The 26,049-nt window shown below is 46.6% G+C and overlaps 1 protein-coding gene across 2 annotated transcripts in view; it reads left to right on the forward strand.

The window, feature by feature from the left end:
* Nucleotides 1-26,049, forward strand: part of Erg (ETS transcription factor ERG) — a 96,516-nt gene that overhangs the window by 25,800 nt on the left and 44,667 nt on the right. For both annotated transcript variants that reach the window (XM_057765843.1, XM_057765845.1), the window contains exon 2: nucleotides 22,900-23,117. In XM_057765843.1, the coding sequence (XP_057621826.1) occupies nucleotides 22,900-23,117 (218 nt within the window). The remainder of the gene's footprint in view (nucleotides 1-22,899; nucleotides 23,118-26,049) is intronic.

Below are 26,049 nucleotides of genomic sequence, written 5' to 3' on the forward strand. Positions count from 1 at the left end.
CCTCCGAGGGCGAACCAGGGCCTGGAAAATCCTGGCTGGAGAAGCCTGGGCAGGGCTAAGGTTCCAGGCACAGGCCACTGCACATGGTCCATGGGCGAACACGTGTGGATCCGTGGGCGGACACACATGCGGATCCATCTGCCGGGGTTGGAGTTCACAGAGGCCACGCAGCTGGAAGCTCAAAGCTCATTCTGCAGGTCTCTGGCGAATCCAAGCTTGCACTACAAAATTAGTACACCAGAAGTGAAGTTGAGTTCCCTGAATGGAGGCTGATGTTTCCCTTCAGGAAGAGGAGGGTTCCTGGGGCCTGAGCTGCCCTTTCCCCTAGGCCTATAAGAACATTCTCAGTAGCAAGGGCCAGGATCCTGGCTGCATAGCTGTGACAGTGGCCACTTTCTGAAGAGATGACAGGCTTGGTCCAGTTTCCCACTGCCGTCCTTTCTCTGGTCCAGACGTCATGTTTCCTTGTCGTGGCTTCTGGTCTCTGTGATGTCTCCTGTGGGCTTTCACATCTCTGCACAGAGCAAGAGATGCCTAGGAAGAGTGTCTCTGAGGAGGTGTGTCCACCCAGTGTCTTGTCAGAGGGTCCAGGCGCCAGTCTGGGATTGGCGGGTGTGTTGACCTAGAGGACTTGGTTGAGGCTCCGTGGGCCAATTTCTCTGTCACAAAACTGCTGCTTTGCTCTCTCTACATTGGTTAGTAAGTGACTAACCACACATCAGAGAAAGGTTTAAATTCTAACTTTTGTAAGGAAGCTATGAAAGGATTTGTAGACAGACCGGTGGTTTGTGTCTTCGATGTGGCCCAGCTACCTCGGCACTGCTCAATAGACCTTCCATCCTTGCATGCGGTGGCAGCAGTACTTTCCCTCATTCTTCTGCACTTGCTATTTTGAATATTTTTCCTAAAGAAGAGCTTTCTCTGGGCCAAATGTGAGGACCTTAGTTCACGCCCCTAGGACCTAAGAAGCCAGAAGTGGTGTGCAAACCCATTTTCCCTATACTAGGGAGATGAGTACAAGAAGATTCCCAGGGCCGGGTGGTGCGGCTGGTCACTCTATCCAGTGAGTTAAGATTCCCAGGGCCGGGTGGTACGGCTGGTCACTCTATCCAGTGAGTTTAGATTCCCGGGGCCTGGTGGTGCGGCTGGTCACTCTATCCAGTCAGTGAGTTTAGATTCCCAGGGTCGGGTGGTGCGGCTGGTCACTCTATCCAGTCAGTGAGTTTAGGTCCCAGGAGAATCTGTTAGAAAAACAAAACAAAGATGTGATCGAGGAAGACACACAAAGTGAGCTTCTGAATTTCATAGACATACATGAACACACCCTACACACACACACACACACACATACACAAAACAATCCCTTCAAAAATGTGACTACTCTCTTATATACACACACATGGACTTCTTCACATAAACACAAACACACACATATGGATACTTCCTACATACACGTGAACACTCCTATCTATACAGACATGAACCACCCCCTCATAAACACACACACACACACACACGCACACATGCACGCACACGGAAGTGTCTCTTACGCTGACTGATTTATTTAATTCTGTTGTGAAGTTGATCACTATAGGCATTTGCATGTATTTATTTTATTCTTTGTATCATAACCTGGAACTGTCTTGGTTTATTTTATTGCTCAGCATTAGCCTAGAGGAATTCCTGTGTCATTTTCGCATGTCCGTAAGATGTGGGTTTACTTGTCTTTGGTTACTTTCTGAGTAGCTGTGATTCTCTGCTTATGGTGGAACACTCTACTGATAACTATGGAATGATTTGCAAATGCCAGCTGAGCATAAGCTGCCTCCACCCGACCCCTGCACAGTGTGACTTAGCAGCACCCTGCGAAGGGACCACTGTTTGTTCTTGTTATCCCGGTCGGGACTCACAGCTGCTGCCCTGTGTCTTGAGAGAGGTAACCATTCATGATGCTTGGCTGAAAGACGTTAAAACTTTGCAGTTCCAAGCATGGTTTCCACAGACTGTATAGGACTGTCATAAAGTAAAAAGAGCATGGTATCGTGGTAATGGGAGACCCCACCCCCGATACTTTACTGTATAGTGCTTTGCATTATGGGAAGGTGCTATTCTTGTTTAGCAGTAGGAAGGTATGGTGTGCAGCTTCTGGGGTGAGCTAGTTGTAGAGGGAGTTGAGGTCAGCACTGGAGCCAAGAAGAGGCTACAGAAGACCTTACCAAAGACAGTTTGTACAAGACCCACAGACAAGTGTGATATGCCTGCTAGGCTCAGGCAAGTGTAGACATGGCTGCCATACTCAGGCAAGTGTGAATATGGCTTCCAGACTTAGGCAAGTGTGAACACAGGCTTTCAGACTTAGGCAAGTGTGAACACAGGCTTCCAGGCTCAGGCAAGTGTGAACACAGGCTTCCAGACTCAGGCAAGTGTGAACACAGGCTGCCAGAACAAGGCAAGTGTGAACATGGCTTCCAGATTCAGGCAAGTGTGAACATAGGTTGCCAGACTCAGGCAAGTGTGAACATGGCTGCCAGACTCAGGCAAGTGTGAACTTGGCTGCCTGACTCAGGTAAGTGTGAACTTGGCTGCCAGAACAAGACAAGTGTGGACATGGCTGCCAGACTCAAGCAAGTGTGAACATGGTTGCCAGATGCAGGTCCTTCACAGAAACAGGAAAGTTGGACAAGACGTCCCCTGAATGCACAGGAGGTGAACCGAGAGTGTGCAGGCCAGAGGTCAGAGCATATGGTTGGTCCTCGTGCAGTTCCTTCCAAAAGGTCATGGTCACCATGCCAACTCCACTCTTCCCTCCTGCGGCTGCGGTTTGGGAATGGCTTTCTGTAAGCTGCTCAGTTTCCTTTTCTTTCCCTCTCGACTCTCAGGGTTCCCACATCCTAGAACTGGGATCACCCTACACAATGGTGATTCCAGCCATGGTCCCCAGTGCTGGCATGCTCTCTGAGGGCCCAACCTGCCTTATTGCTGTTATGATGTGTTCCTGTGGGAGAAGTAGAGCATTTAATGCATCACAGATATGAGACACCAGCAAACCCTGAAGACATAGCCTTCAGCTTTGTATGGTGACCATAAGACATCCTGTATGCTGCGTATGGGGGCTTAGGAGCTCAGTTCGGATAACAGTTACACAGCATTTATTAAGTGTAGGGTTTTACCTATAGTCCAGGCTATGAGTTTGTACAATAGTTGTGGAACATCCATTCTCCAGACTGCTGGAAGGTAATATTTTACATGTTACCTTAAGGCTGCGTATGTCATCCATCCATCCATCCCTCTATTCCTCCATCCCTTCATCTGATTGCCCCTTCTGCAGATGGGTGAGGTCTGAGGTGTAGTCACACCTTGAAAATCTGAAGGCAGATCAGCTTTCTAGCCAACTCCTGTATTGCAGTGAGATGCTGTTCGTGGTTCCATGTGTGATTAGAAGAGGAATTGCTTCTATCGCTAACAAAAAGGTGGTTAAGTGGATCCTGTTTAGTCTTTCCTTTTAAACATTCTCAGACTTTTGATTTTAATGGTCAAGTTCAGATAGGAGGAAATTAAGCTCATAAAATTAAGCCATGGGAGAAAACTTGTTTTCTTACTTAGAGCAAGTCAATGAAAGTGCGGCCACTGAGTCATTATATTGTCTGTTTGTGGTTAGGTTTGGTGCCAGTAGGAGTGAGGGGCGGGTATACATGGGAAAGTAGAAAAGGAAGCTTGCATGCTTAAATGCCACTAGAATCTAAAGATTTGGGCTTCCCAATCATTTCTGCACACAGTTGTTTTCTGATGATTGAGATGGGCACCTGTCTTCTCCACAGGAAGGATGGAGACTGTCATGAGGACAGAGACCTACCTGGAGGGTGTTCTTTCACCCCATAGCTCTACACCCCACCTGTTTGGGAGAGAAGGCATCAGTCATGCGGAATGCCCCCCTTGGCCCATGCTCAGGCAGTCTGAAAGAAGGTCAAAAGCTGGCCTTTGTCGTTACTCTTCAGGAGCTCACCTAAGAGCTGCATGGCAGCCAAGATCCTGGGACTCTGTCTTTGCCTACAAGAGAACCCCATGATGCCTGTCTTTTATGTGTGAGTTCTGGGTAATCAAACCCAGGTTCTCCTGCTTGTACAATGCACATCTGAGCATGCCCAAGCCTAGAAGGCTTTGCTTTTTTTTTTTCCTTTTTTTTCTTTTTGGTTTCTCGAGACAGGGTTTCTCTGTATTTTGGAACCTGTCCTGGAACTAGCCCTTGTAGACCAGGCTGGCCTCAAACTCACAGAGATCCTCCTGCCTCTGCCTCCTGAGTGCTGGGATTAAAGGTGTGTGCCACTACCACCCAACAAAGTCCTTACTTTTTAAGAGCTTCTTTGGATTTCCTTATTTTAATATATAAACCAAGCAATTGGAGTGTTTATCCCTTTTATCACAGGCTCCTGTCATCTCATTTAGCCTGCTTGTGAGTGAATATGTTTAATACCATATCTACCGTGTATGTGTCCTTCATCACAGCCTCTCTGGTAGACTAAGCGGTAATATAATATATAAACCATGGAGACAATGCCATGGTGCCTACCTAGGGAAGAGAGACTCAGGCAACTCAGCTTCAGATTCTACAGGAAGACAGAGAACACTCAGTTACCTGGGCCCTCTCCAGAGCGGCTCTCTTCCGGCTCATGGGCAGTCCTACGAAAAATGTGCAGGACTTCTTCCATTTTAGCCATTTTTGGTTTGTTTCTCACTTAGAGTCATAATGTGAATTATTTTTTTATGTTGTTCCTATATAGCTATCTTCATAAACTCTTGAAAAAGGAAATAAAATTTGTTGAGCAGTAGAAAGTGGCCCTGGTCAGACACTAAAACCGTGGGAGTGTGTAACACCCTGCACAAATAAGAGGCATTGCAATGCAAATAACACAAATGACTAGGCAAATTCCTTAGGAAAAGGGTATAGAAAACCAACAAGTGTGAGTACTCCGTGTGTGAAGATTGTACTGGAGACAGATGGGGCTGTGCGTGTAAGCACACGCTGTGAGCAGTGCACAGGAGGGAATGAGGATGTCATTTTTCATTCTCCACCACCAGCTCATTACCGGCGGCCGACAGCCCTTACAATCTGGACTTTATGATCCGAGTGACAGTAAGTCTTGCTTAAGAGCCGTCTGCATGGTCACATCTATTACATAGCACTTTGTTTGAAAATAAAAGTGAAAAGTAACTTAGGATGTCACAAAATATGGTTGTTATGAGTTAGTATCGCCTTTGGAGAAAGAAGGGGGATAAAATAAAACAGTTAGTATAGTAGTCAAGGGGAAAAGCAAAGCTCAGTGAATTATGTCCAGATTTACATATTTATTTCATATCAGATCAGGCTGTTCTCAGCATGAGCGCCTTGCTCATGTGCTTGAGGATTATGAGTGTTTGTGACTGTGTGTCTATCAAACCTCCATGCAAGGAGCTGAAAGTTCTTAAGGTGCCTTACACAGGGCAGGGACCATTGACACTTGCTTGTCTGCCTCCCTAGTGTGCGTCACCACATCCTACATTTTTTCATGGGTGCTGGGTATTGAACTCAGGCCCTGACGCTTGTACAGCAAGCACTTTACTCCCGGGCTCTCTCCCCCAGCTTGTGGAATTCAGTGATGTAGTCACTGGCTCACTTTAACCATCAGCTTCTAGACGTTAATCGTAGAGTAAAATGAGAGAAGTTGGGGTAGCACTGTGAATGTTTCACACACAACTGCGTCCATCCCTTTGTTATATCGATAGTTGGGACATGGCAGACTTAGCTGCAGACACAAGTAGCCCTCACATACCAGTGGAGTAAAACAGCAAAGAGGCTATTTTCTCAAACACTTCAGATCAACTGCAGGGAGAGGGTGACACCAAAAATCACACTCTCAATTCTTACGAACTGCTGCCCATTTCCTAATAGCTCACTTAGGTCCGGTAGCCAGCTCTTGTGTTGTTTGCCACAGTCGACACGGTGGTTGGTTCTGATTGTCTTGAGAATTGTCTAGGGCATTAGTGCAGCACACCTTGGGGCATGTCTACAGGTCACTGAGTTGACTGGCAGCATTAATCAGGAGTCTCCCATGTGCCAGGCAGTTCTTGAGTATGTAGTTGAGGAGGGTAAGACTGTAGATATAGGTATGATATAGATATAGGGCATAGATATAGGTAAGACACGCTATAGGGCTTCCATTTCCAAATTAGCCTTCCTCTTGTGGTTATTGGAGATTATCTTTATTACTCCAGTCAAGCAACTGTCAGAGCATTAATCTTCAGCCACCTACGCAAGGTGTGTAGCTCTTCCGAGAACCTGTCGGGCCACCCAGGCCAGATGAAGAAATTAGATTTTGTTTTGGGAGAGGGTGACATTGTAGATTCATCATTCCTGGTGAGGAGTCCTGCTTTCCAGGTTGTTCAGGAGCTTACAGGCTGTCGCTGCTTGAAGCTTTCTCCTCGTATTACTGTATGTTTTGGACGACAAAGGGGTAGGCCACAGTCTAATGAAATAGCTTGGTAGCATGAATCAGTGAAGTCAATGCATGGCTTGTTGGTTTATATGAATCTGTGCCTTGCTCTCTGTGCCACTGCACCCAGCTGTTACATGCAGCTCTTTTTTTCTTAAACATCAGTTCTGGGGCAAGAACTTAAGTGCTTACAAGGTACTTCACCAACTGAATTTTCCTCCCAGTTTCTGGCCTGTGGTCTTCTTGACACAGTCGCCTCATACTGTACCCCGACACTCGTACATTGGTGAGGTGGTGGAGAAGATGGTGGAGGGTAGGTAACCCAATCATTTCCCGTAGATTCTGTGGCTTTGGAGGGCTATTAGAGAGTGTTATATTTTAAGTCATGAAGCTACAGATTTAGTGAACACACCAAGAGCTATCCCTGGGCTTCCCATTTCCTAACACTCAACTACTGAGGTCTGCTCAGAAGACCTTGTCTTGCTGTAGACCGTGGATCACCTTAGGTAGTGTGGACTGTCTCAGCCATGACTAATGCTCTAAACTGTGGGTCTCAAACATTTGGTCTTAGGATCCTTTTATGCTCCTAAAAGTCAGAGGTATAAAGCATAGTTCAGTGTGTCAGTTATGACTATGAACACTCATGGAATTAGAGAGGGAGGGGGCCAGGACACTTACAAGTGAGAGTGATAAGCGTACATTAGCACACACAGTATACTTACAAAAATTGCTTTATTTAATAAATGTTTAGAGAGAAAAGTGTATTAGTTATCTGTTTGACAAACCTCTTCAATGCTCAACCGAAAGTGACAGTGGGTTCCCGTGTGCCCACAGGGTTTCCCCTGGTCCGTTTTACTCTGAAGCAGTTTGCAGCCTCTGGAAAACATCCTTGAGCAGCTGTGAGAAGATGGGCACAGGAAAGGCAAGCAGGTGTCAGGAGACAGTGTGGGGTTTCACAGTCCCTGGAGGGCCCTGGGAATCCCAGGGTGCACCTGGACCATGCTTGGATGGCTGTAATGTCGTGCCTACTTTTGTGCTGTATAGAGGACCTCCGATGTGAACCAGGGGGTACATTCTCTGTCTTCCTCAAGCCATTGGCTGTCGTGGTTAAGCTGTGTTTCCACGGCCATATGTCCTCACCCTCAATATCTCAGGATGTGACCTTTGTGGGAAAGTCATGATAGAGGTCATCAAATTCAAATGAGCTCTTCTTTTGTGTGGCTTTTCTAAACAGGGTTTCTTTGTAGCTTTGGAGCCTGTCTTAGAACTAGCTCTTGTAGATCAGGCTGCCCTCAAACTCACAGAGATCCACCTGCCTCTGTCTTCCAAGTGTTGGGATTACCGGTGTGCGCCACCACTGCCCAACTCAAATGAGCTCTTTAGGGTGGTCTCTATTCCACTGTGAATGGGGTTCTCATGAAAAGGCCATTTAGACTCAGAGCCAGGCATGTGCAGGGGGGAGAACCATGAAGACATAGGAAGAAGATGGCCCCAGGACCCCAGTGGTTCATTTCCAAGCCAAGAAGAGAGGCATCAAGAGGTGCCAATTTGGCTAACACTTTGGCCTTAAATTTGAGCTTCCAGAGCTCTGAGACAAGGGATGTCCCTCCAGTCACTCAGCCAGTGACTCTGTTTGTAGACACCTCAGATATGCCCAGACTGCCCAGAATTGACACTGGGTTTAGAGGAGGCTGTGAGACCTAGTCTGCCAACTCGAAGAAAATCTTGAGGGCAGAAGAGACGCTCCCCTTCCTGAATGAGGAACAACTGATCTCCACGGGCGTTCTAAGAACTAGAATTCTCAACAGGCTGGCACAGCTGCGAACGGTCCTAAAAGCCCTTTCCTCAAGCACACTGATTCTTTTGTTTAAACAGGAAATAGCTGGCAATTTACATGGCTGCTCAAGCCCAGAAACCCGCATCCGTGTGTGTGCGCATGAGGACGGAGAGGATTTACAGGTCTGACATTTTTCCAGGACCTGTTCTTCCACCACACGGTCCCACGGTTGGCAGTAACGTGAGTCAGGGCGTTCTCCGGTGTGGTCCCTCCTTTCTGTTTCACAGCTCAGGTCCCCTGTCTGCCTTTCTTAAGACACAGGTGAGGGTAGTCTCCGCACAGTGATTTCCATATATGCCAAGTGTTTAAGAAACAGTCGCAGGCTTTCAGGATAAAAGTTCCCGAAGGTCCTATGTGGAGGGGCAGATGGAGGTTCCGGAAACATGTGGGGTGGGCTGTCAGTGACGTTTTATTAGGCACGGCTTTTGGTGTGCATATGGCGGGCAAGCCACGCACGCATGTTCTGATTTTTATCTTGTTTGAAAATAATAAAACTTAAAAGATAGAGTTTTCTGTGTGGAGTCCTTATGAGGTGAAAAATATGAATCCATCTCAAAGGAGATAGTCTCTGGCTTTTGGCCAAGGCAGCTATAGGGTCTTTTCTGCTTCTCCCTCTCTGACACCGGACCTTTGCCTCAGCCTGGAGGACACCACTTCTGCTCCTTCACTGACTTAATCCTCCTCCTTTACATACACATGCTGACCTCCCTGCAGGAAAGTGACCCAGGAGGTGCTGACGGAAGCTGAAGTAGAGAGAAGCAGGAGAGAAAGAGGAGGGTAGGGAGTGAGAGACAAGGTAATCAGAGAGACAGTGTGGAAGCCTTAGAGTCAGAAGCGGGGAGTAGCCAGACAAGCTCACTGCTCTTGAGTGGCTAATGAGGGAGTAACGGGGAATGCAGAGCCAAGGCTCGCTGCTCATCTTGGTGGGACAGGGGCAGAACCACACTGTAGGTTAGGGGAGAGCAGGAGCTGAAGAGTCATTGAAGTTATAAACTATTAAGTACAGTCATTCCTGGTTATCTGAAGGCATGTCCCTGTGAGGCCAGCTACCGTCTATCCCTTGACACTCAGACCCATACCCTCACAGTCTTCGGCTTGAAAGCAGACTAGGAATGTGGAGACATTGGCTTGAGTGGTGAAGAAGTGAGCATTGTTAGATCATAGATAAATATTGCATATTTTCATTAAATAAATGCAGCTCGGGTAAATACTGCAGAAGAGCAGTGTGGGTACGAGGACACGGGTACAATGTCACATTAGATAATTAAACTCCGGGGCCTATGGCAGTCGGCAGCACTGCAGCCACCGCCTGAAGGGACCTTGTGAGGGGGTCAAGGGTCAGTGTTGATGCCGGTTCAATCTCCTTGTTTTCTTCAGGTCAGAAGCTCAGTTCTTATATCTGACGGTGGCCTGAATGGTTCCCTGATTTCCCAGGGGGCAGTATTTGCACATTTAAGATTTTCCCCAGTCATTCTGTAGTGAGTCTGTGTTCATAGGTAAGTAGAGATGGGTCAAGCTGGCTGTACTGAACAAGGGGAAATGTGAATTATCTTCCCTTTTAAGGAAGCTGCTCTTGGATGCAACCCCCTGGCAATGCATGAGGTTGGTTGTGAGTGTTGAATGGATGGCCACTTTGAGAGGCCTCTACTCAGAACAGAAGTAGCCTCTGAGGTTGTAGGCACCCACCCCCCACCTCACCCAACACTTACCTCCACCAGCACTCAGCTGTGAGGCTCACAGTCTGCATGGGACTTCCCAACAGCTGTGCACCCTAAAACTACCTGTTCCCCAGAAAAAGGTGACGAGGTAAAGATAGCTGTGACTCTGTGGTGACTCTTCCTCCTGCAGAAAGTGACGAGGTGCCCAGTAAAGGCACAGACCAGAGACTCCTATGGAGGCTGCACGGAGAGGCCACGCCTCCTAGCTAGTATGGAGCTCAGCATGATTTGGATGCTAACGAATTTTCAGATATTTCAAGAGCATTTGGAACTTTCAAAGGAAATGTACTTACAGAGAGACTGCGGCCAGACTCCAGGGAGACCCCCTGTTGAGTGTGATGGATGTGTGAGTGGTTAGGATTTATAACCCAAATGTATGGGGGGGGGGGCTGATGTCAGTGCTCCCAGAGTTATAAAAGCCCAGTCTTGCTGGCAGCCCCGTTGTTGGGGGCATTAAAAATATAACATCCCAACGGGGTGCACGGAGCTACGTCATGGGAAAAACACAAGCCCAGCCTGGAGCCTGCACAAAGGCCTTGACACCCTGGCTGCCTAGTCCCCTTCCTCTGCAGCAACCAGGGAAGATTTATGTGCTGGAAAATCTGCAAAGTACAGGCTTAGCCTGCTGGCCCCAGAGAAGGAGGTGTCGCCATTCACCCAGAGGAAACACCAGCTTGGCAGGGGCTAGACCCTCACAGTGAGGCTCAATGCTGCTTCCATGGTGGGTATCGGTCTAAAGAAATAAAAGGTTCACTTTTGTGTCTACCTTATGCTGTGTGTGGTCTGTGCCTCTAATTATTGGAAGAAAGTAATAAAGAGAAAGGGAATTGGAACCCCATGAAAACAGTAACGACTATACCTGTAGGCTCTTCTGCTAGCACCCCAGTTTCTAAATGATTTTTCACTAGAACCGTGTTTGTTATGAATGATGACTTTTACATATAAAACAGCTTGTGTTCCCTCACAGCGGATAGGGGCTCAGCCACACTTGGAAATACAGAGCCAGCTCTAGGAACAAACCTAACTTATTTCTGCAATTAAAAAAAATACATTGTGTGTATTTGTATAGTTTGCGTGTGTGTATATGTGTAGTGTGTGTGTGTGTGTGTGTGTTTATGGGAATGCTGCCCTGTTCATACATGTGTGGAGTTCAGAGATCAGTACTGGAATCTTCCTCAGGTAGTCTCCACGGCTTTTGAGACTGTGTTTCAATGAACCCAAAGGCGCCATGACAGGTTGGCCAGGTGAGCCCCTGGTATCTCTTGCCTTCGTGTGCTAGATGTAGGGCTTTCAAGCATCATTGCCATACTCAGCTTCTGAGTGAGCACTGAGATGGAATTCAGTCCTGATTCCTCTGTAGCAGGTGCTCCACCTACAGAGCTATCACCGCGGTCTGCAATATGGCTTCTTGCTATTGGCATAAAGGTAGCTATAGAGACATAGAAAATTAGAATCTGAAGCAGTACATAAGAACCCTAATTTGCAGAAACTTTTTAACCATTTCATCTGCAATAAATGTGTATCTTACCCCATGTGTGTTCAGACACGGAGAAGGAGACCTTGTCCATCTCATGTGGCAGCAAGAGGGTGCTACTGGTTAATAAAGAGGTTTGGGGGGACATGGGACAGGGCCTGAGCAAACACTGGTGGACCAAGCCCTTGATGAGAAGGCCAGAAGGTTGGAGTCTGGGACTTGAGGGACCCTGAGTCTCTACGTAGTGTCCTGTGCTTGTGACTCTTCCTGTTGTGACTGTCCTAACACCTGCACATCGGTGACCTCCACTTCAGGAAGCTACATCCTTTCTCTAAAACCTCAAGGCTCTCATACAACCTTCCTCCTGTGGAAAATTTTAGATTGGCTGTTTGAAGGCAGGAGATAGATACCCAACGGACGTTAGCTGAGCTAGAGACAGAATCGTGGGAGGAGGCCAGGACATCTGTTGCTTCCATCTCCCTCCTGCCAAGGTTCTCCATTGTGCCAGAATTTTCTCATGAATAAAATTCTTGGAATTCTGTGGAAAACAATGAACCCATGTGTCAGAGATTCGTGAAGGAGACCCGTTCCAGATGTGTAATGTGTTATATTTTTAGCATACGTGGTTTCTGTGGAGGCCAAGCATACGGGACTGCCTGGCTTTTATGGACTCCCTCTGAAGACCAGAAGAATGCTGGCCCATTTCTCCCACCATAGAAGGACTGCTATAACAGAATATGGGAGCAGAAGACCCCACCTGCTGGCCTGCGGGTGTTTTCATACCCTCTCAACCTCACTTATCCAACTACGCAAGCCTCAAAGATCAGAAGAGTGGGATGGGGTCATGGTGCCATTGGGTCATGGTGGGATGGGGTCGTGGTGGGATCATTAGTCACATATCTCAGGAGTTGAAGAGTTTCAACTGCATGCCACGTGCCAATGTAGATGTGTTGGCTTCTTTTTTTCTTTGTTGGAATTGGGGATGGAATCCTCCTCAGGGCTGTACCACTGAGCCATACTCCCTGGCCTTTGACTTGTTTCAGAGAAGACCAGACACATGCAAGAAACTCACCAGGCTTGCTCCCTTCTGGACGAAGCTTCTATTGAGTCCATATCAGTGAGGAGTTATGATTGAGAACCCGTAAGAGAATGGGACTAGGGGCTACAAAAGCTAAACCACATGGGGCTCAGTGTGCTCTCATAGAGGCTGGGGAGCCTGTATTCCTCCTGTCCTCGTTAGACAGATGGATGATTTAAAATTCAGTACTTCCCGAGAAGTGACTAATGCATGCAGGGGGCTATGTAACCTTCCCGGCATCCAGCTTATTAGAATAATATGTCTAGAGATTCTGCCTCCAGCTCTTGAGAACTTTGATCCAGTAATGTCAGCTTTCTCAAACCTGATCATAATTTGCATATATTCAGACTCGTAAAACTTTTACACACAGTAGCTTGTTTGGCCTGCCAAGAACTGGGTGGCTGTGACCTGCATCACCTTTGCAGTTGAAGAACCGAGACTCAGAGAAGACAGCACTGGGCTGGGTGAATTTGAGTGTGCTACTAACTCCCGGGAGGATGCCTTGTAACGATCTGAGAGGCTGTGTTCCCAGGTTGTGTTTTGAACCAACTCCCAGCAAGCTCGATCACAGAGATTTTTGAGGGAGGGATTTGAGATTTGAGAATTGACAGAAAGTGGGGGCATACCTAGCTGTAAACTGGGGTGTCCCTCCCCAACCCAGGAGCAGGACTTCTTTGTTCTGTAATGCGACCTCCTCTTTTCCGCTGCTTCTCCAGATATCGCCTAAGTTTAGCTGTTAGGACCTAAAAGCAAAAGAAACCAAGCAGCAGGGCTAGCAGCGTGACTCCATTGCTGGAGTGCTTGCCTGGCATGCAGGAAACGTCCGGGAGGGTTGGTTTACATACAGGGTGTGGTCCTCTAGAGTTATACATGCTTCAGGAGATGGTCTTACACCCCAACGCTGCAAGCTTTAAAAACAGAGCAATTCATTTTGGGAAGGAGAAATAATAAGGAGATGGGGGAGAGACTGGAGGGGTGGATTTGATCAAAATGCATTAGAAGCATGTGTGAGTTTCTTGAGTAGTTCATGAGGAATGGTCATGGTGACACATGCCTGTAATTCTATCACGTAAGATGCAGAGGCAGGGGCATCAGGAGTTGATGGTCATCCTTCCTCTGCCATATACTGCAAAACTATATGAGATCCAGTCTCCAAACAAAATAAAAACCAAGCAAACACCATCCTCTCATCTAAAGGGAACTGCTAGAAACCAGACAAAAGTAGAGACTTCTACATGGTTATTCTGTGTGATCTGTTGGCAGGGATCAGAGAAGCAAAGCACCAAGTGTGGGGTGGGAGAGTCCAGACAGCCTGTGGGCAGACAGAGCTGAAGCAGCAGCCGGGTTCTTCACACTCATGGGCGGGAGTGGGGAGGACTGATTAATATCAAACACACCCGTGGTTAAAGAGAGGGTGGCTTATTCATTTTACTGTTTTGTTTTTTACCTTTCAACTTTTCATATCCGTATGTACTGTATATGTAGGTACCCCAAGCCGTTCCTTTACTTACCCTCCCGTTAGGTCCCTTCATCCCCTGTTCATTTCTGCTTTCATGCCACACACACATGCACGCACGCACACACACACAGTTTTTATCTATGCCTGTAAAACCTAAGACCACAACTGAGAGAAAACATAAGGTATTTGTTTTTCTTGCAGTGACTTCATTCACTTAACGTATCATTATCTATTGGAGCCATTTCCCCACAGACAGCATGGCTTCTTTTTTCTTTATGGAAATGCATTTGTGTACATATTTTGGTTAGCATTTTATTTAACTGATCTGTAAGACTTAGAAATTGTGCTTGATAACTGAGTACCGAGTGACATGTCCGTACAGGTGTGCATTGGATAATCAGGTTAAATGTGTGTGAGCCCTCTAACCTGTCCTTCAAGGGACCAACTGACCTTTGCCAAGTCAGTGTCCCTGGCTCCTCCTACTCCCCATGTATCTAAGGGCACCTGTATGCCACAAGCAAGCAAAGAGAGATGACTTCCACATTATAGTGGTTGGATTTCTTAATTTCTCAGGATCCTCTGGGGTCTCTCCTGTGTTGTGTGGAGGCTTCTCTAAAGTTCCAGTTTTCCACCTGTTCAGGCTTTCTGTTTCCTGATTGGTGCTTTTTCTCTTCCTGGATTTGGAAAAGGTTGTTTTCTCTAAAGCCTGGTTTTCTTCATAGACCACTATGGTTTAGATTTCATAGGCTGAGCCTACATGAGGTTAGAGCAGCATTGCACATTCATGAACCCGTGACAAAATGAGAAGGCAATATCAGTTCCAGAATCTACAATCACTCATCTCATAAGGCACATTCTCCCTTCCTTGGCCATGACAGATGTGTTTGAACCCCACCGAGAGCACTGTGTCGGACTTTAATACTGTGCCCTGACTTTGTTATATGGCTAGTATGGGCACCCACTAGTTGGTAATATCAAAAAGTTTGTTTGGCTGCTAGAAGCACATCTTGGATGGCGATCTTGGTGGCTGAAAACGGTTTCTTTGCTTACTTGTTTAGTTAAGGTCTTTTTATGTAGCCCAGGCGAGAGACTTAAATTCACTGTTCTCCTGCCGCAGATTCCCCATTGCTAGGGGTAGCGGTATAGGACAAGAGACCTAGATCAAACGTGAATTGAAATCCATTGACTTCAAAACAAAACAGAACTGATTGGGGATGTTCTGTTCTAAAGAAGCAGACAGATGAAGTGGAAATACCTTCTAGAATGAGGAAGGAGTCAGTAGTGGTGAAAATGGAAGAATTCAGACTCTCTGTATCAGTGAACTGACATCTTACTTAGTGACCATCTGGGGAGTGTCTGGTCTGTTAATGAAGATAATGCAGCTTTCTATTCCCTTATATTTGTTAATACATGTACCTGTATACATGCATATATGTACATTGCTGTGTAAGCCCTCATGTATGTATATCTGTACATATGTATTATGCATGTATGTGTGTATGTGTGCATGTGTGCATGTTTCTGTAGCAGTCCTGGGTCTCATTTCCTTAGTACTGGGTCAGTATTACAAGCTGTAAATTGTTGGATGCTGGAGCAACGCCATGCAGGAAGAAAACACTCTTTAGATGGACTCGGTTTGCCTACATACATCTTCTCTTTGAAGTTAATCCAAGTATGTATATGTATATTTGGAGGACTAAAATAGCAATATGTTAAATTAAAAAAACGTGAACACAAAGCAAGATGCTGTGCTCAACACATGATTCTTCTCTGAAGAGGCAAGGAGGGAAGAAACAATATCGGGAGGACACAAAGGACCGTGCCCAGCCTCACTGGCATCTTCTGTCATACAGGGGTTCATTTTTATTGTGTGTTTATAATGGCAAGATGCATTATAAATAGCCAGAGGTTCACTCTGTCTGAATTTAAAAATTCAGAAGGGGTATGGGGCTCGACATGGGGAGACAGCCCTTCCCATAGGGTGCTTGCTTGCTTGCATGAGGCACCAAGTTCCATCCCCAGAACCTGTGTAAGTCATGCTAGGCATGATGATGAGAACTTTAACCCCAGTCCTGGGGAGGCAGAGACCAGCACATTCCTGGTGTTGGCTGCATTTTCAGCTTAGTCTAGGTGGCAAGTCCCAGGCCAGTGACCTAGCTCAAAAGGAAAAAAGCCCACCAACATAAGCACGGATGGACCTAAACATGATACCTGAGGTGAACCTCCAACGTGCACACACATACATGTGCATGCACACATGTATACACAGGGACACACACATATACATTGAAATGACATTCCCTACAGAACTAACGTCTGGATGCTGTTGGCCACATTGGGGCTGTGCACAAGTGTGTTGTCTGTTTTGCTTATGTTGCTTCCCCCATAGATATAACAAGGGATTAAATTTTCCAAAAGCATCTACGGTCCATGCTTGGCCATGGAAAGGAGAAGACATAAAACTAGTGCTGTTGGCCCTAATATTTGGGTTTGCAGTATCCCTAGGTGCACTGACAGCCAGTAATGTTCTCCCCTGGCCCTGGCTCCTACATATTTATAAGTGCTCTCCCCATCTGCCTCCATTTTCCGTGTATGATTTGTTCACAGCGGCAGACACATCTGCAGTGGATGCAGCCCGACATGTGCCCCATGTTCCTTGGATCTGAGTATTCAGATCAGCCAAGAGCAGAAAAGGCTTTTTGACCTAAACTATCACTTAGGAAATGAGTAATACATCAGAACCTGTTGCTGTTAATCCCATGCACTTTTGGAAGAGCTTGCAGTGGGGGATTCCTTCCGAGAGACTCTGCTCACTCACTCCCGCTGTGGGATCCTAGGCATGCATCCTCTTCTTCCTCCTTACTCCCCGCTGTCTCCCAGCTTTCCTCTTTCTAGGTGGTTCTGTTTCTTATCTTTGAGACAAGGCTTGAGATGGTGTGATGGTCCATGGGTGATTGCCACCAAGACCAGAAACCTAGGCTTCATCTCAGAGACTCACACGACAGAAAGAGAACCAACTTCCACAAGTTGTACTTTGACTCCGCCCACATGTTCTGTACATAAGAGCACACACATCCATGCACGAGTAGTAAAGAGACTTAAATATTTACAGCAGCGCATTTAAGGACCCTGCCATGCTCACCTCCCTGCTTCTGATGACGGTCAGATTGAGGATAGTGCTCAGCTCTGGGAATAAGTCCACTCGTGTGTGCAGGCCCCTTCTATGCCACCCTCACAGCAAATGCCATCTCTTTCCAAAACCTCATTTCTATCTATGGGCAAGAATGGTGCCTGAGCTTATGGGACTCTTGTAAAAGTTGTGTAATTATGTCCCATGACTCAAAGCTGTCACCTGTGATTAAAGACAATGCTGTTTTGCATCCCATGTGCACAGAAAGAGTGATGGTAGAAGCTTTGGACATGCTGCTGATGCTAACATACAGCTGGCTCTTAGAGCTGGTACTGGAAAATGCTGTAAATTCAAGCCGAGAGCATAAATTCAAGAGCCTATTCCGTGTGTCGTGTTCCGCGATGTAGCTCGATTTTGTTCATTGATGGATCAGGTGTCTGTGAACGTGGTCAAATGATGATCTTTCATTAACAGTGGCAGAAGGCGGCTGCTTAGTTTGTGTGAGAGGAATTTAAGAAATATTCTATACTGGAATATTATGGGATGAGCCTTGGACATCAGGCTGCTATTGGTGAGGATAAGACTGGCTTCCTAGGTTGATGGTTCCCTGTGCTAGGTGGGCTTCATTATCAAATCATGGTTTCCCACAATCCTCAAGGACACTGAAGACTGATTTTGGAATCTGCTTCCCCAGAGGTTGACAGCTGGCTGGCTTCCTAGTTCCCAAAGGCATGGATGGTCATTTTCCCACTCCCCTCAGCCCCCCTGTGACAGAGCTGATTGTTCTGTGAGATTTCTGCCTTTTGGCATGTCATCATTCCCAGATTCTCAAGAAAACCTAAGTGTGGTAGATACTCTGCATGAACTATGGAGTCTTTCCATGGGCCTTGAGGATCGCAAATCAGAAACAAATTCACGCTGAGGCCCTGACTGCCCTTTCAGTGAAATGACTCTAATATTGGGGTTCATGAAATCTGTATGTCTTTGTCTGTCTGTCTGTTTGCTGATTAGTCTCTCTGTCCCTTTCTGTGGTGCATGTGTGTGTGTGTTACATGTGTGTATGTGGTACGTGTGTCTGTGTATATGTGTGTGTGGTGCATTGTGTGTGTGGTACATGTGTGTATGGTGCATGTGTGTAGTACATGTCTATGTGGTGCATGTGTGTGGTGCATCTGTGTGTGGTGATGTGTGTGGTGTGTGTGTTCACGTGTGTGTGTGTATGTGAGTGGTATGTGGAGGTCAGAAATCAGTGTAGAGTCTTCTTTACTTGCGTCACTGGTCAGTGAGCTCCCGGGATGCTCACATGCCCAGAGCTGGGGTGTGAACCATAGCACCCAGCTTTTCATGTGTGTCATGAGGATGCAGACATGGGTCTCGTCCATCCTCATGCAGCTCCTCTCTTCACATCAACCGGAAGCCTTTTTCAGTAAACACGTGAAGGGTAAAGTTTTGACTTCTGTCTTTTTAATGGGAACTATTTTGGAAGATTTTTAGCATCCAGATTCAGTTTCTTGAACTTACTAATTCTGATACTTCAGTATAAAGACATAATTCGGCTGATCTTTCCCTTTTCTGAACTGTTCCTTGATTGTTATCCCAGGATCAGGAGAATAAAGATGACCCTCTTGTTGATACTGTCAGTACTCAAATGAGATAATAAACACTGGTGTGTCAACACAGCCCTGCCTTTCTTTTCCCTGGGGGCAGCTTAGTTAGAATTTATGTGCTTCTTTTAAGGTCATAAAAATGGCCTTGGGAGGCAGCCACTAGCCACATCAGACTACCCCAACTTTCCTGGAGCAACAGAACAAACACCCCCACATGCTGGCACACTGATCTCCAGCACAGGCCTTTTTATAGCAATGCAGAGGTGGGAATATTAAATTATTAGGCCGCATTTCTGCCAGATTTTGACTGGTTTTGAAAGTTGAGTTGAAAGCAACCCTGGCCTCTTTCAAGCCCTGGGACCGTCTAAAGGTCGCAAAGAAATAGCCATATTCGTGATGCCTAAGACCCTGCAGACAGACCTCTGCACAGGTAGCAGGCAGGGCTGTGGACACAGGAGGGCGTCCAGGAAGCAGGAACAGCCAAGGTCAAAAATTCTCCCCAGGCTGGAGGATAGGGACCTTCTGTGCCCTGGGTCCCACCCAGTTCTCCTTCCTGATGTCTTCCCATCAATCTCTGGGCTCTCCTCTGTTTGAAGTGCTTGGACTGCGGGCAGGGAAGCTGCTGGATGCTCAGGGCTTTGTCTTATTCTGACTTGAAAGGGGAATGGTGAGACCTGTGTGTGTAGTTGAACTGGGAACAAAGTAATGTTTGGGTCTGTGACCAGCTTGTCATCTAGCAACTAAGTTCAATGGCTCAGAACATACCCCTTGGCTTTATCTCCCTGTGGTGTGTGTGGGATGTGTATATGTGGTGTGCATGTGGGTGTTTGTGTGTACGATGTGTGTATGTAAGAATGTAGTACTCGGTATGTGTCTGTGTACGGTATGTGTGTGTGTGTGCTGTGTGCATTATTGTATGTGGTGCATGTATGTGCATGTGTATGTGTCATGTGTGTGCATGCGTGTGTTATGGTGTGTGTTGATGTGTGTGCATGCATGTGTGCATATGTGAATGTGTGTGCATACATGTATGTGCATGCATGTGTGTTATGGTGTGGTGTGTGTATGCGTGTGTGTGTGAGAGAGTTTTTTGGGGAGCACTTTTGGACTTCTGTTTAGCATGGAGTCCACATTTTACCAGCTCTGAAGCATTTATTCCAAACCTTCCATCTTTTGAGAATCCTTCCTCTCCCATGAACAAAGCAGCCGAGTGTTTGTATTCTATCCCCATCCCCATTTTTATGCAGCTCTGACTTGCAGAAGAATTCTGGAGAGGAAGAAAGGACGTGTGCCCATCTTATCACTAACATTTTAAGGCTTTCCCCCACTTAAATCCATCTCAATTAGCTTTGATTTCTTTCTTTAGAAGACCATGTGTGAAATTATCCTTTGCCAGATGTGAGAAGCTTCCTTCCCAGGCACACACACTTTTCTGCCTCATTTTAGCTGGGATAGTTTGTTCCTCCACCACCAATCCTGAACCACGTTTATTTTCCCCACGGATTTGTTTACAAGAATATCCTACTTTATCGTGAGAATAAAATTTTAAAGTTACTATTTTTTGTTGCTTTTCAAGATGTCTAATTTTTAAACTGCAACCTTACATTTAGTCAATCCCTTCTGTGTAACCTGTTTTTGCCAGTTTCTGATAATAAATCATATATTTATTCATGTGTCTCCTCATCAAAGAGCCAAAGCTAACATTACACAGTATGTTATTCTCCACAAACCTTGCTTGAATCCTCGTGCCTGACAAGGAGCAGGAGCAGATGCCAGCCCTGTTTTCTGTTCTGAGTGTGTAAACCATCAACATGACCATAGGAAGGGGAACCTGCCCAGAAAAATAAGCTTCAGTAAATCTATTGGACTTTATTGGACTTTGGGGGCACCTATTAGATCCCACAACTCTGAGGTTAAAGTCCTTAACTCATACATCTAATGAGACCAGGAAAGATAATCCAGACTTTGACATTCAGGATGCTGCCGACAGCACCATCTTCTGGGGCTGCAACTTCACAACCTGTGTATGGACTTGAATGCGTCGCTTAGTTAAGATGCCCACCCTGCCTTGTGCCTGCTTCTGGCTCTCTGGCTGACACAATCCATGCTTCAGTTCCTGTTGAAACTCCAGCCGTGCTCTTTCTCTAAGTGTCACAGAGCTGAAACAGGCTGAAGCCAAGGCTGAACTTGTATGTATGTATACACAGATACCTTCAACCCCATTAAGAGGTGGGCAGAGAGTTCCTGTGCCTACTTTTTTTGCATTGGCTCAGCACAGTCAACCAAAGAAGCCTGTGCATGTGGGAAACATGGAGATACTTGGTCCTCAGGGGACGAGATGAGCTGGTGAAATGCCCATGGAAGGAGGAAGAGTGGAGGGGGTGATGTGCTTCATGAAAAGGCGTGGTTCTGATGTGTCTGGGGAGGGAGAGAGGACTTCATCTTCAGCAGGGTGCTGTAGAAAGCCTGCTGCTGATGGTGAGCAGCCTTACTTACTGTAAGGTCTCCCTGGAGAGTGAGAATAGAGTGCCGATTTGAGCGTGTTTACCCATGGAACCTGGAGTCGGCAAACAGTGACACACATTTGCAGCTCCACAAACCCCTGGCTTGCCAGCTCATTCGTGTTAGCTCAGCGCTAACAGTTCTGGGTCATGATGAGAAAGGATTCTGTGACTTTTCCCCCACCTTCTCTCTGGGTCCCAAGTTCGATTTTAAAAATTATCCAGAACTGGGGAGATGTATAAGTGGCCAAAGTGATTTTCATAGAAATATGAAGACCTGGATTTAGGTTCCCAGCATGCAGGTAAAACCCAGGCATGCCAGCATGCACCTGTAATCATGGCATTGAGCGGCGAGACAGGAACACTCATTGTGCTCACTAGGAGATCAGACTAACCAGCTCCAGATTCAGGAGAGTTACCGTCCCCCAAAATGAGACAGAGGACAATTTAGAAATATACCATCCATCAACGTGACCTCTACATGTGTATGCACAGACACAAGTGCACAGGCGCACAGGGCCAGTGGCTGTCTTGTTTGTTGATGACCATGCGGAGCAGAGAAACAGACACAGTCATGAGTTGTCTCAAGGACGGGCTTTTCTCCTGTTCTAGAAAGTTGGATTGTTTCATACGTGCTGCATGTAGTGGCCATACAATGTATCATTCAGTGCATGTAATAGCCATACAATGTATCATTCAAACAGTGCATGTAGTAACCATACAATGTATTGTTCAAGCAGTGCATGTAGTAGCCATACAGTGTATCATTCAAGCAACTGAAACTTCTAAGTAATATCTGCATTTGATGATTTGCTCACAGACTCTAAAGACAACCATAGGCTTACCCCTTGTTTAAGCACACAAAAAAAAATGTCCCCATTGGGACAAGTTTTTATATTCTTCTCAGAAAATAATGAAGCTATGGGAGGACAGAGAGTGAGCAAACACCAGCTACATCTTTACAGATCCTGAGCATTCAAACATCATGGTATTTGGAGGTATCTGGGTAATTCACAGCTTTTTTTATTTTTTGCTTCATTTACCATCCAGATGTTCACCATCATGGAAGCGTTGTTTGAAACCCTATTTAACTAATAATGCAGAGTGGAAAAAGCCGTATCTCTGTGTGGCTGTCCTTTGGTGTCACATCTCCCTTTACTCTTTTGAGGACCTGTTTCTTAGAGTCTCCTGAAACATGGGGTTCCACCAGATGCCTAGGTGTCAGCCCTCACAGTTCTTTTTCTAATCTTTGTGACCATTCTGTCTGCTTGAATTATAGATCGCATTTGTCAAATAATGACAGATGCAATTGGAGGTCTTCTAAGACCTTTGAAATTCAAGTTCCTTGTGTTGCGATTGAAGTTGGTACTGTCTGCCCTGCACAGTCAAGGCTAGGATGCTTTAGAACTGCAGCTAAGCACTTCTAGGCTGGGCCACTTCAACTTTTACAGTGTGCAGTGAAGAAAACAAAGGTATTTTGTTTTGTTTTCTACTTTCTTAAGTAGAAAGTAGGAAGGCAGGCCTTTGAAACTCTGTAAAATATGGTCCCTTGATTGTTGGAAATGGTTCTGTGACACCATGTCCTTTGTGATGCTGTGAATCTCCATTTCTGTTTCTTCGTCATCCAGGAGGCCTTATCAGTTGTGAGTGAAGACCAGTCGCTATTTGAGTGTGCCTACGGAACACCACACCTGGCTAAGACAGAGATGACTGCATCCTCATCCAGTGACTATGGTCAGTCATCCAAGATGAGTCCTCGAGTCCCTCAGCAGGACTGGCTGTCTCAACCCCCAGCCAGGGTCACCATCAAGATGGAGTGCAACCCTAGCCAGGTGAATGGTTCCAGGTAAGCAACGCTGGCTTTGCCTCTTCCAAACCTCCATTCTTCCTCCTGCTGAGATGTGGCGCTTCTTTGCTTGGCTTCAAGGACTCTCAGAGAGTGAGGCCACTAACTGGCAACACAGGGCACTTCTAGAAAAACATTCTCTCTGGTGGTTTGGGCTGAGGACAGAGGCTGCAAAACCGGTAGTGCATTTACCAAGAACTTTCTTTGAAGACGACTGCTCAATTCTGTGTCCCAGGTGTGCGGGCTGAGTGGGAGTGGGGCTTACTCACATATGGAAGAGTTCACTTCTGAGTCCTTGTTGCCTGGAAACGACTGCTCTCTTGTGTTTCTATGGAGACACAGTGTCAGCTAGTGGCCAGGCAGTGTAGCATCTGCCCAAACTACACGGTTTTGCTTGTGGGTCCCCCTTGTATGCACACTCAGACTTAGCCTGCTATCTCCACTGTCCCTGTTCCCTTTTTAATGTACTTTAATGCATGATGCTTTTTTCTCAACGTAAGCTTCTCAAGTCTCACATAGTTGCTGTTTCTTGAGTTTCTTGTGGGAATGCAGCTGACACCTAGAATGTTTTATCAAACCATCCCGAGCAACCCAAAGCATTCCAGTACACACAAGTTTGAAAAGTAGCAGAAGGGATAGGGAGATTGCTCAGGAGATGAAGCATTTGACACATGAGCATGAGGCTTTGAGTTCGAATCCCCTGAACCTACATAAAACTATGGATAGTAGCATATGTCTGGAATAGCACTACCCTAGCAACAAGATGGGAAGCAGAGGCTGCAGATTCTCGGGGAACTCTGGGGGCTGGCTAGCCTGACGTAAACAGTGTCAAACCATGAGAAGATAGATCTCAAAAATAAATAATAAATAAATAAATAAAAGCTGTAAAATGCAGATTGACAGTTACAGTTGTCCCTAGAATTCCTTAATGTGCTGTGGCACCCCCTTTCCTGAGAGAGGGAGAGAAGTGGGGGGAAGACAGAGAGAGGGGGGCGGGCAGGCAGAGAGAGGTGGGTAGCTTTAATTTCCATTATGATATCCTATATATACCTAGGGGAATGAATGTTATGAAAGACCCTCGGGGAGGACCTTCCCTCAGGAGGAGACCCCTGAACCCAAGGAACAGTCCGAGACCACTGGCTGTAAATAGCAAGAGGTTTATTGGGTGTACACAGGTACCTGCAGGCAGCAAAGTCTTTCGGAGGACTTGTGTGCCTCCAGGCTGGGCAGGGGGTCTTTTATATGGAAACGGGCAGGCGGAGCAGGCATATAGAAGCAAAGGCATGGATACAGGAATCCTATTGGTCAATTCGAATGAGGAGATGGGTCAATTTGGGGACAAGTTCCTCGGGGACATGTAGATCTGATAATAGCTGACTTGGCCCTATCTAGGGCACATGTAGTTTTTCCCAGGACTGTTCGTTCTCCTCCTAGGCCTGGTGTCTGACCATAGATATCCTGTTTGACCGCCTAGGAGTGCTGACTTTACCTTGAACTTACATCTATTTGTGTGAAAGCTTTGCAAAATGGCATTACAGCAGCTAAGCTGGGGTCTTTCAGTTAAACCCAGAGACAAAGGCAGGATGATTTCTTTTAAATCCCCTATGATCTCCATTATACACAAGGTCCTAAGAACAGTTCCCATTTCCTTGCGTTTCATGAACACAAAGCCCCTTTATCCCTAGTAAATCACTGACCCTCTAATCAGCGCCAGGGGAATGGCATGTTCCCCTCTGATGGATGAGGAAACCGCCGAGCGGGCTATTGGCTGGCTAGCCCAGACATGCAGCTTAAAAGGACTCAGAATTTGGGTGGAAACCAAAAGTGCTCTGCTCAACACGCTGAACCCTTTTCAGCTATGAGAGGGTCTCTTTGTTACATGTGTGTCTCCATGCTAACTATGTTTAAAGTGTTGTGTTTCATGCGTGCTGGAGACCATTGCATCAGCTGCCAGTGTTGTGTTAACTTGGGCGTCAATCACAGGACTTCCAAGGAGCTGTTAGCTGTATGACTGCTGGGGCAGCACAGGAGGTGGGTGCCGTGGAACTGGCCTGCACTCAGAGAGGGTAGCTGTTTCTGTGTGTCTGCTTTCATCCCCACTTGGTATTTTGTCAGCTTGCTTGCTTTAGGTTTTGTTTGTAGTTTTTTTGAGACAAAGCCCGCTATGTAACCCAAGCTGCCCTTGAACTCAGGATCTTCCTGCTTCTGCCTTGTCAGGACTGAGGGTGTAGGACTGTACTACTACACTGAGAAGTACTGGAGTGGAGGCAGGGCTTAGAGACGTCCATCCTCTACTGAGGGCCTCAGTACTTAGAAGCTGAGAACAGGGCTTGGTTCACCCGCAGACAAGGGGCAACAGGAGGACTCAGTAATTGGCTATGCCGATTCCCTTCAGGTCTGCGGAAGACTTGGCCCCTCTCCTTGTCCCCGGCCCCGTGGCTTCTCCTGACTGTCTCTGATATGGGCTTCCATGGGGTAGGTCTTCCTGCAGTGATAATGCCTTTTGAAGCCAAGTTCAAAAGCTGGAGTCTGACTGTGGCATTTGGCCCGGGACCCGCATGGGCCCTGCTGCTCTAAGTGACTTAACAAGTGGAGTGCATTGTGTAGCCTTGTACTTGTCAGAGCAAGGTGTCTCCATCCTCACAAGGCAGAACTCTTAGCTGTGACTTTCTCCGTATCACTGTCTATCAGTGACGCCAGCAGAGGAGGAAGAGGAAGGAGGGAGAGGAGGAGGGGAGGAGAGGAGGGAGGAAGGGAGGGAGGAGAGGAGAAAGAAGCGAGAGACAGCATGGTGGAATATTGCTAGACCTCAGGCCCCCAAGCTCCTGAAATAAGACACAGGGTCAGGGTGAGCACTGTTGCTGTTCAAATTATTTTTATAAAACATAATGAAGAGACGGCAGGAGCTGCTGCTGCTGCTTCTGCCACTGCC

This window comes from Chionomys nivalis, chromosome 3 (genome assembly GCF_950005125.1).
Source record: "Chionomys nivalis chromosome 3, mChiNiv1.1, whole genome shotgun sequence".
In the NCBI taxonomy this organism is placed as follows: domain Eukaryota; kingdom Metazoa; phylum Chordata; class Mammalia; order Rodentia; family Cricetidae; genus Chionomys; species Chionomys nivalis.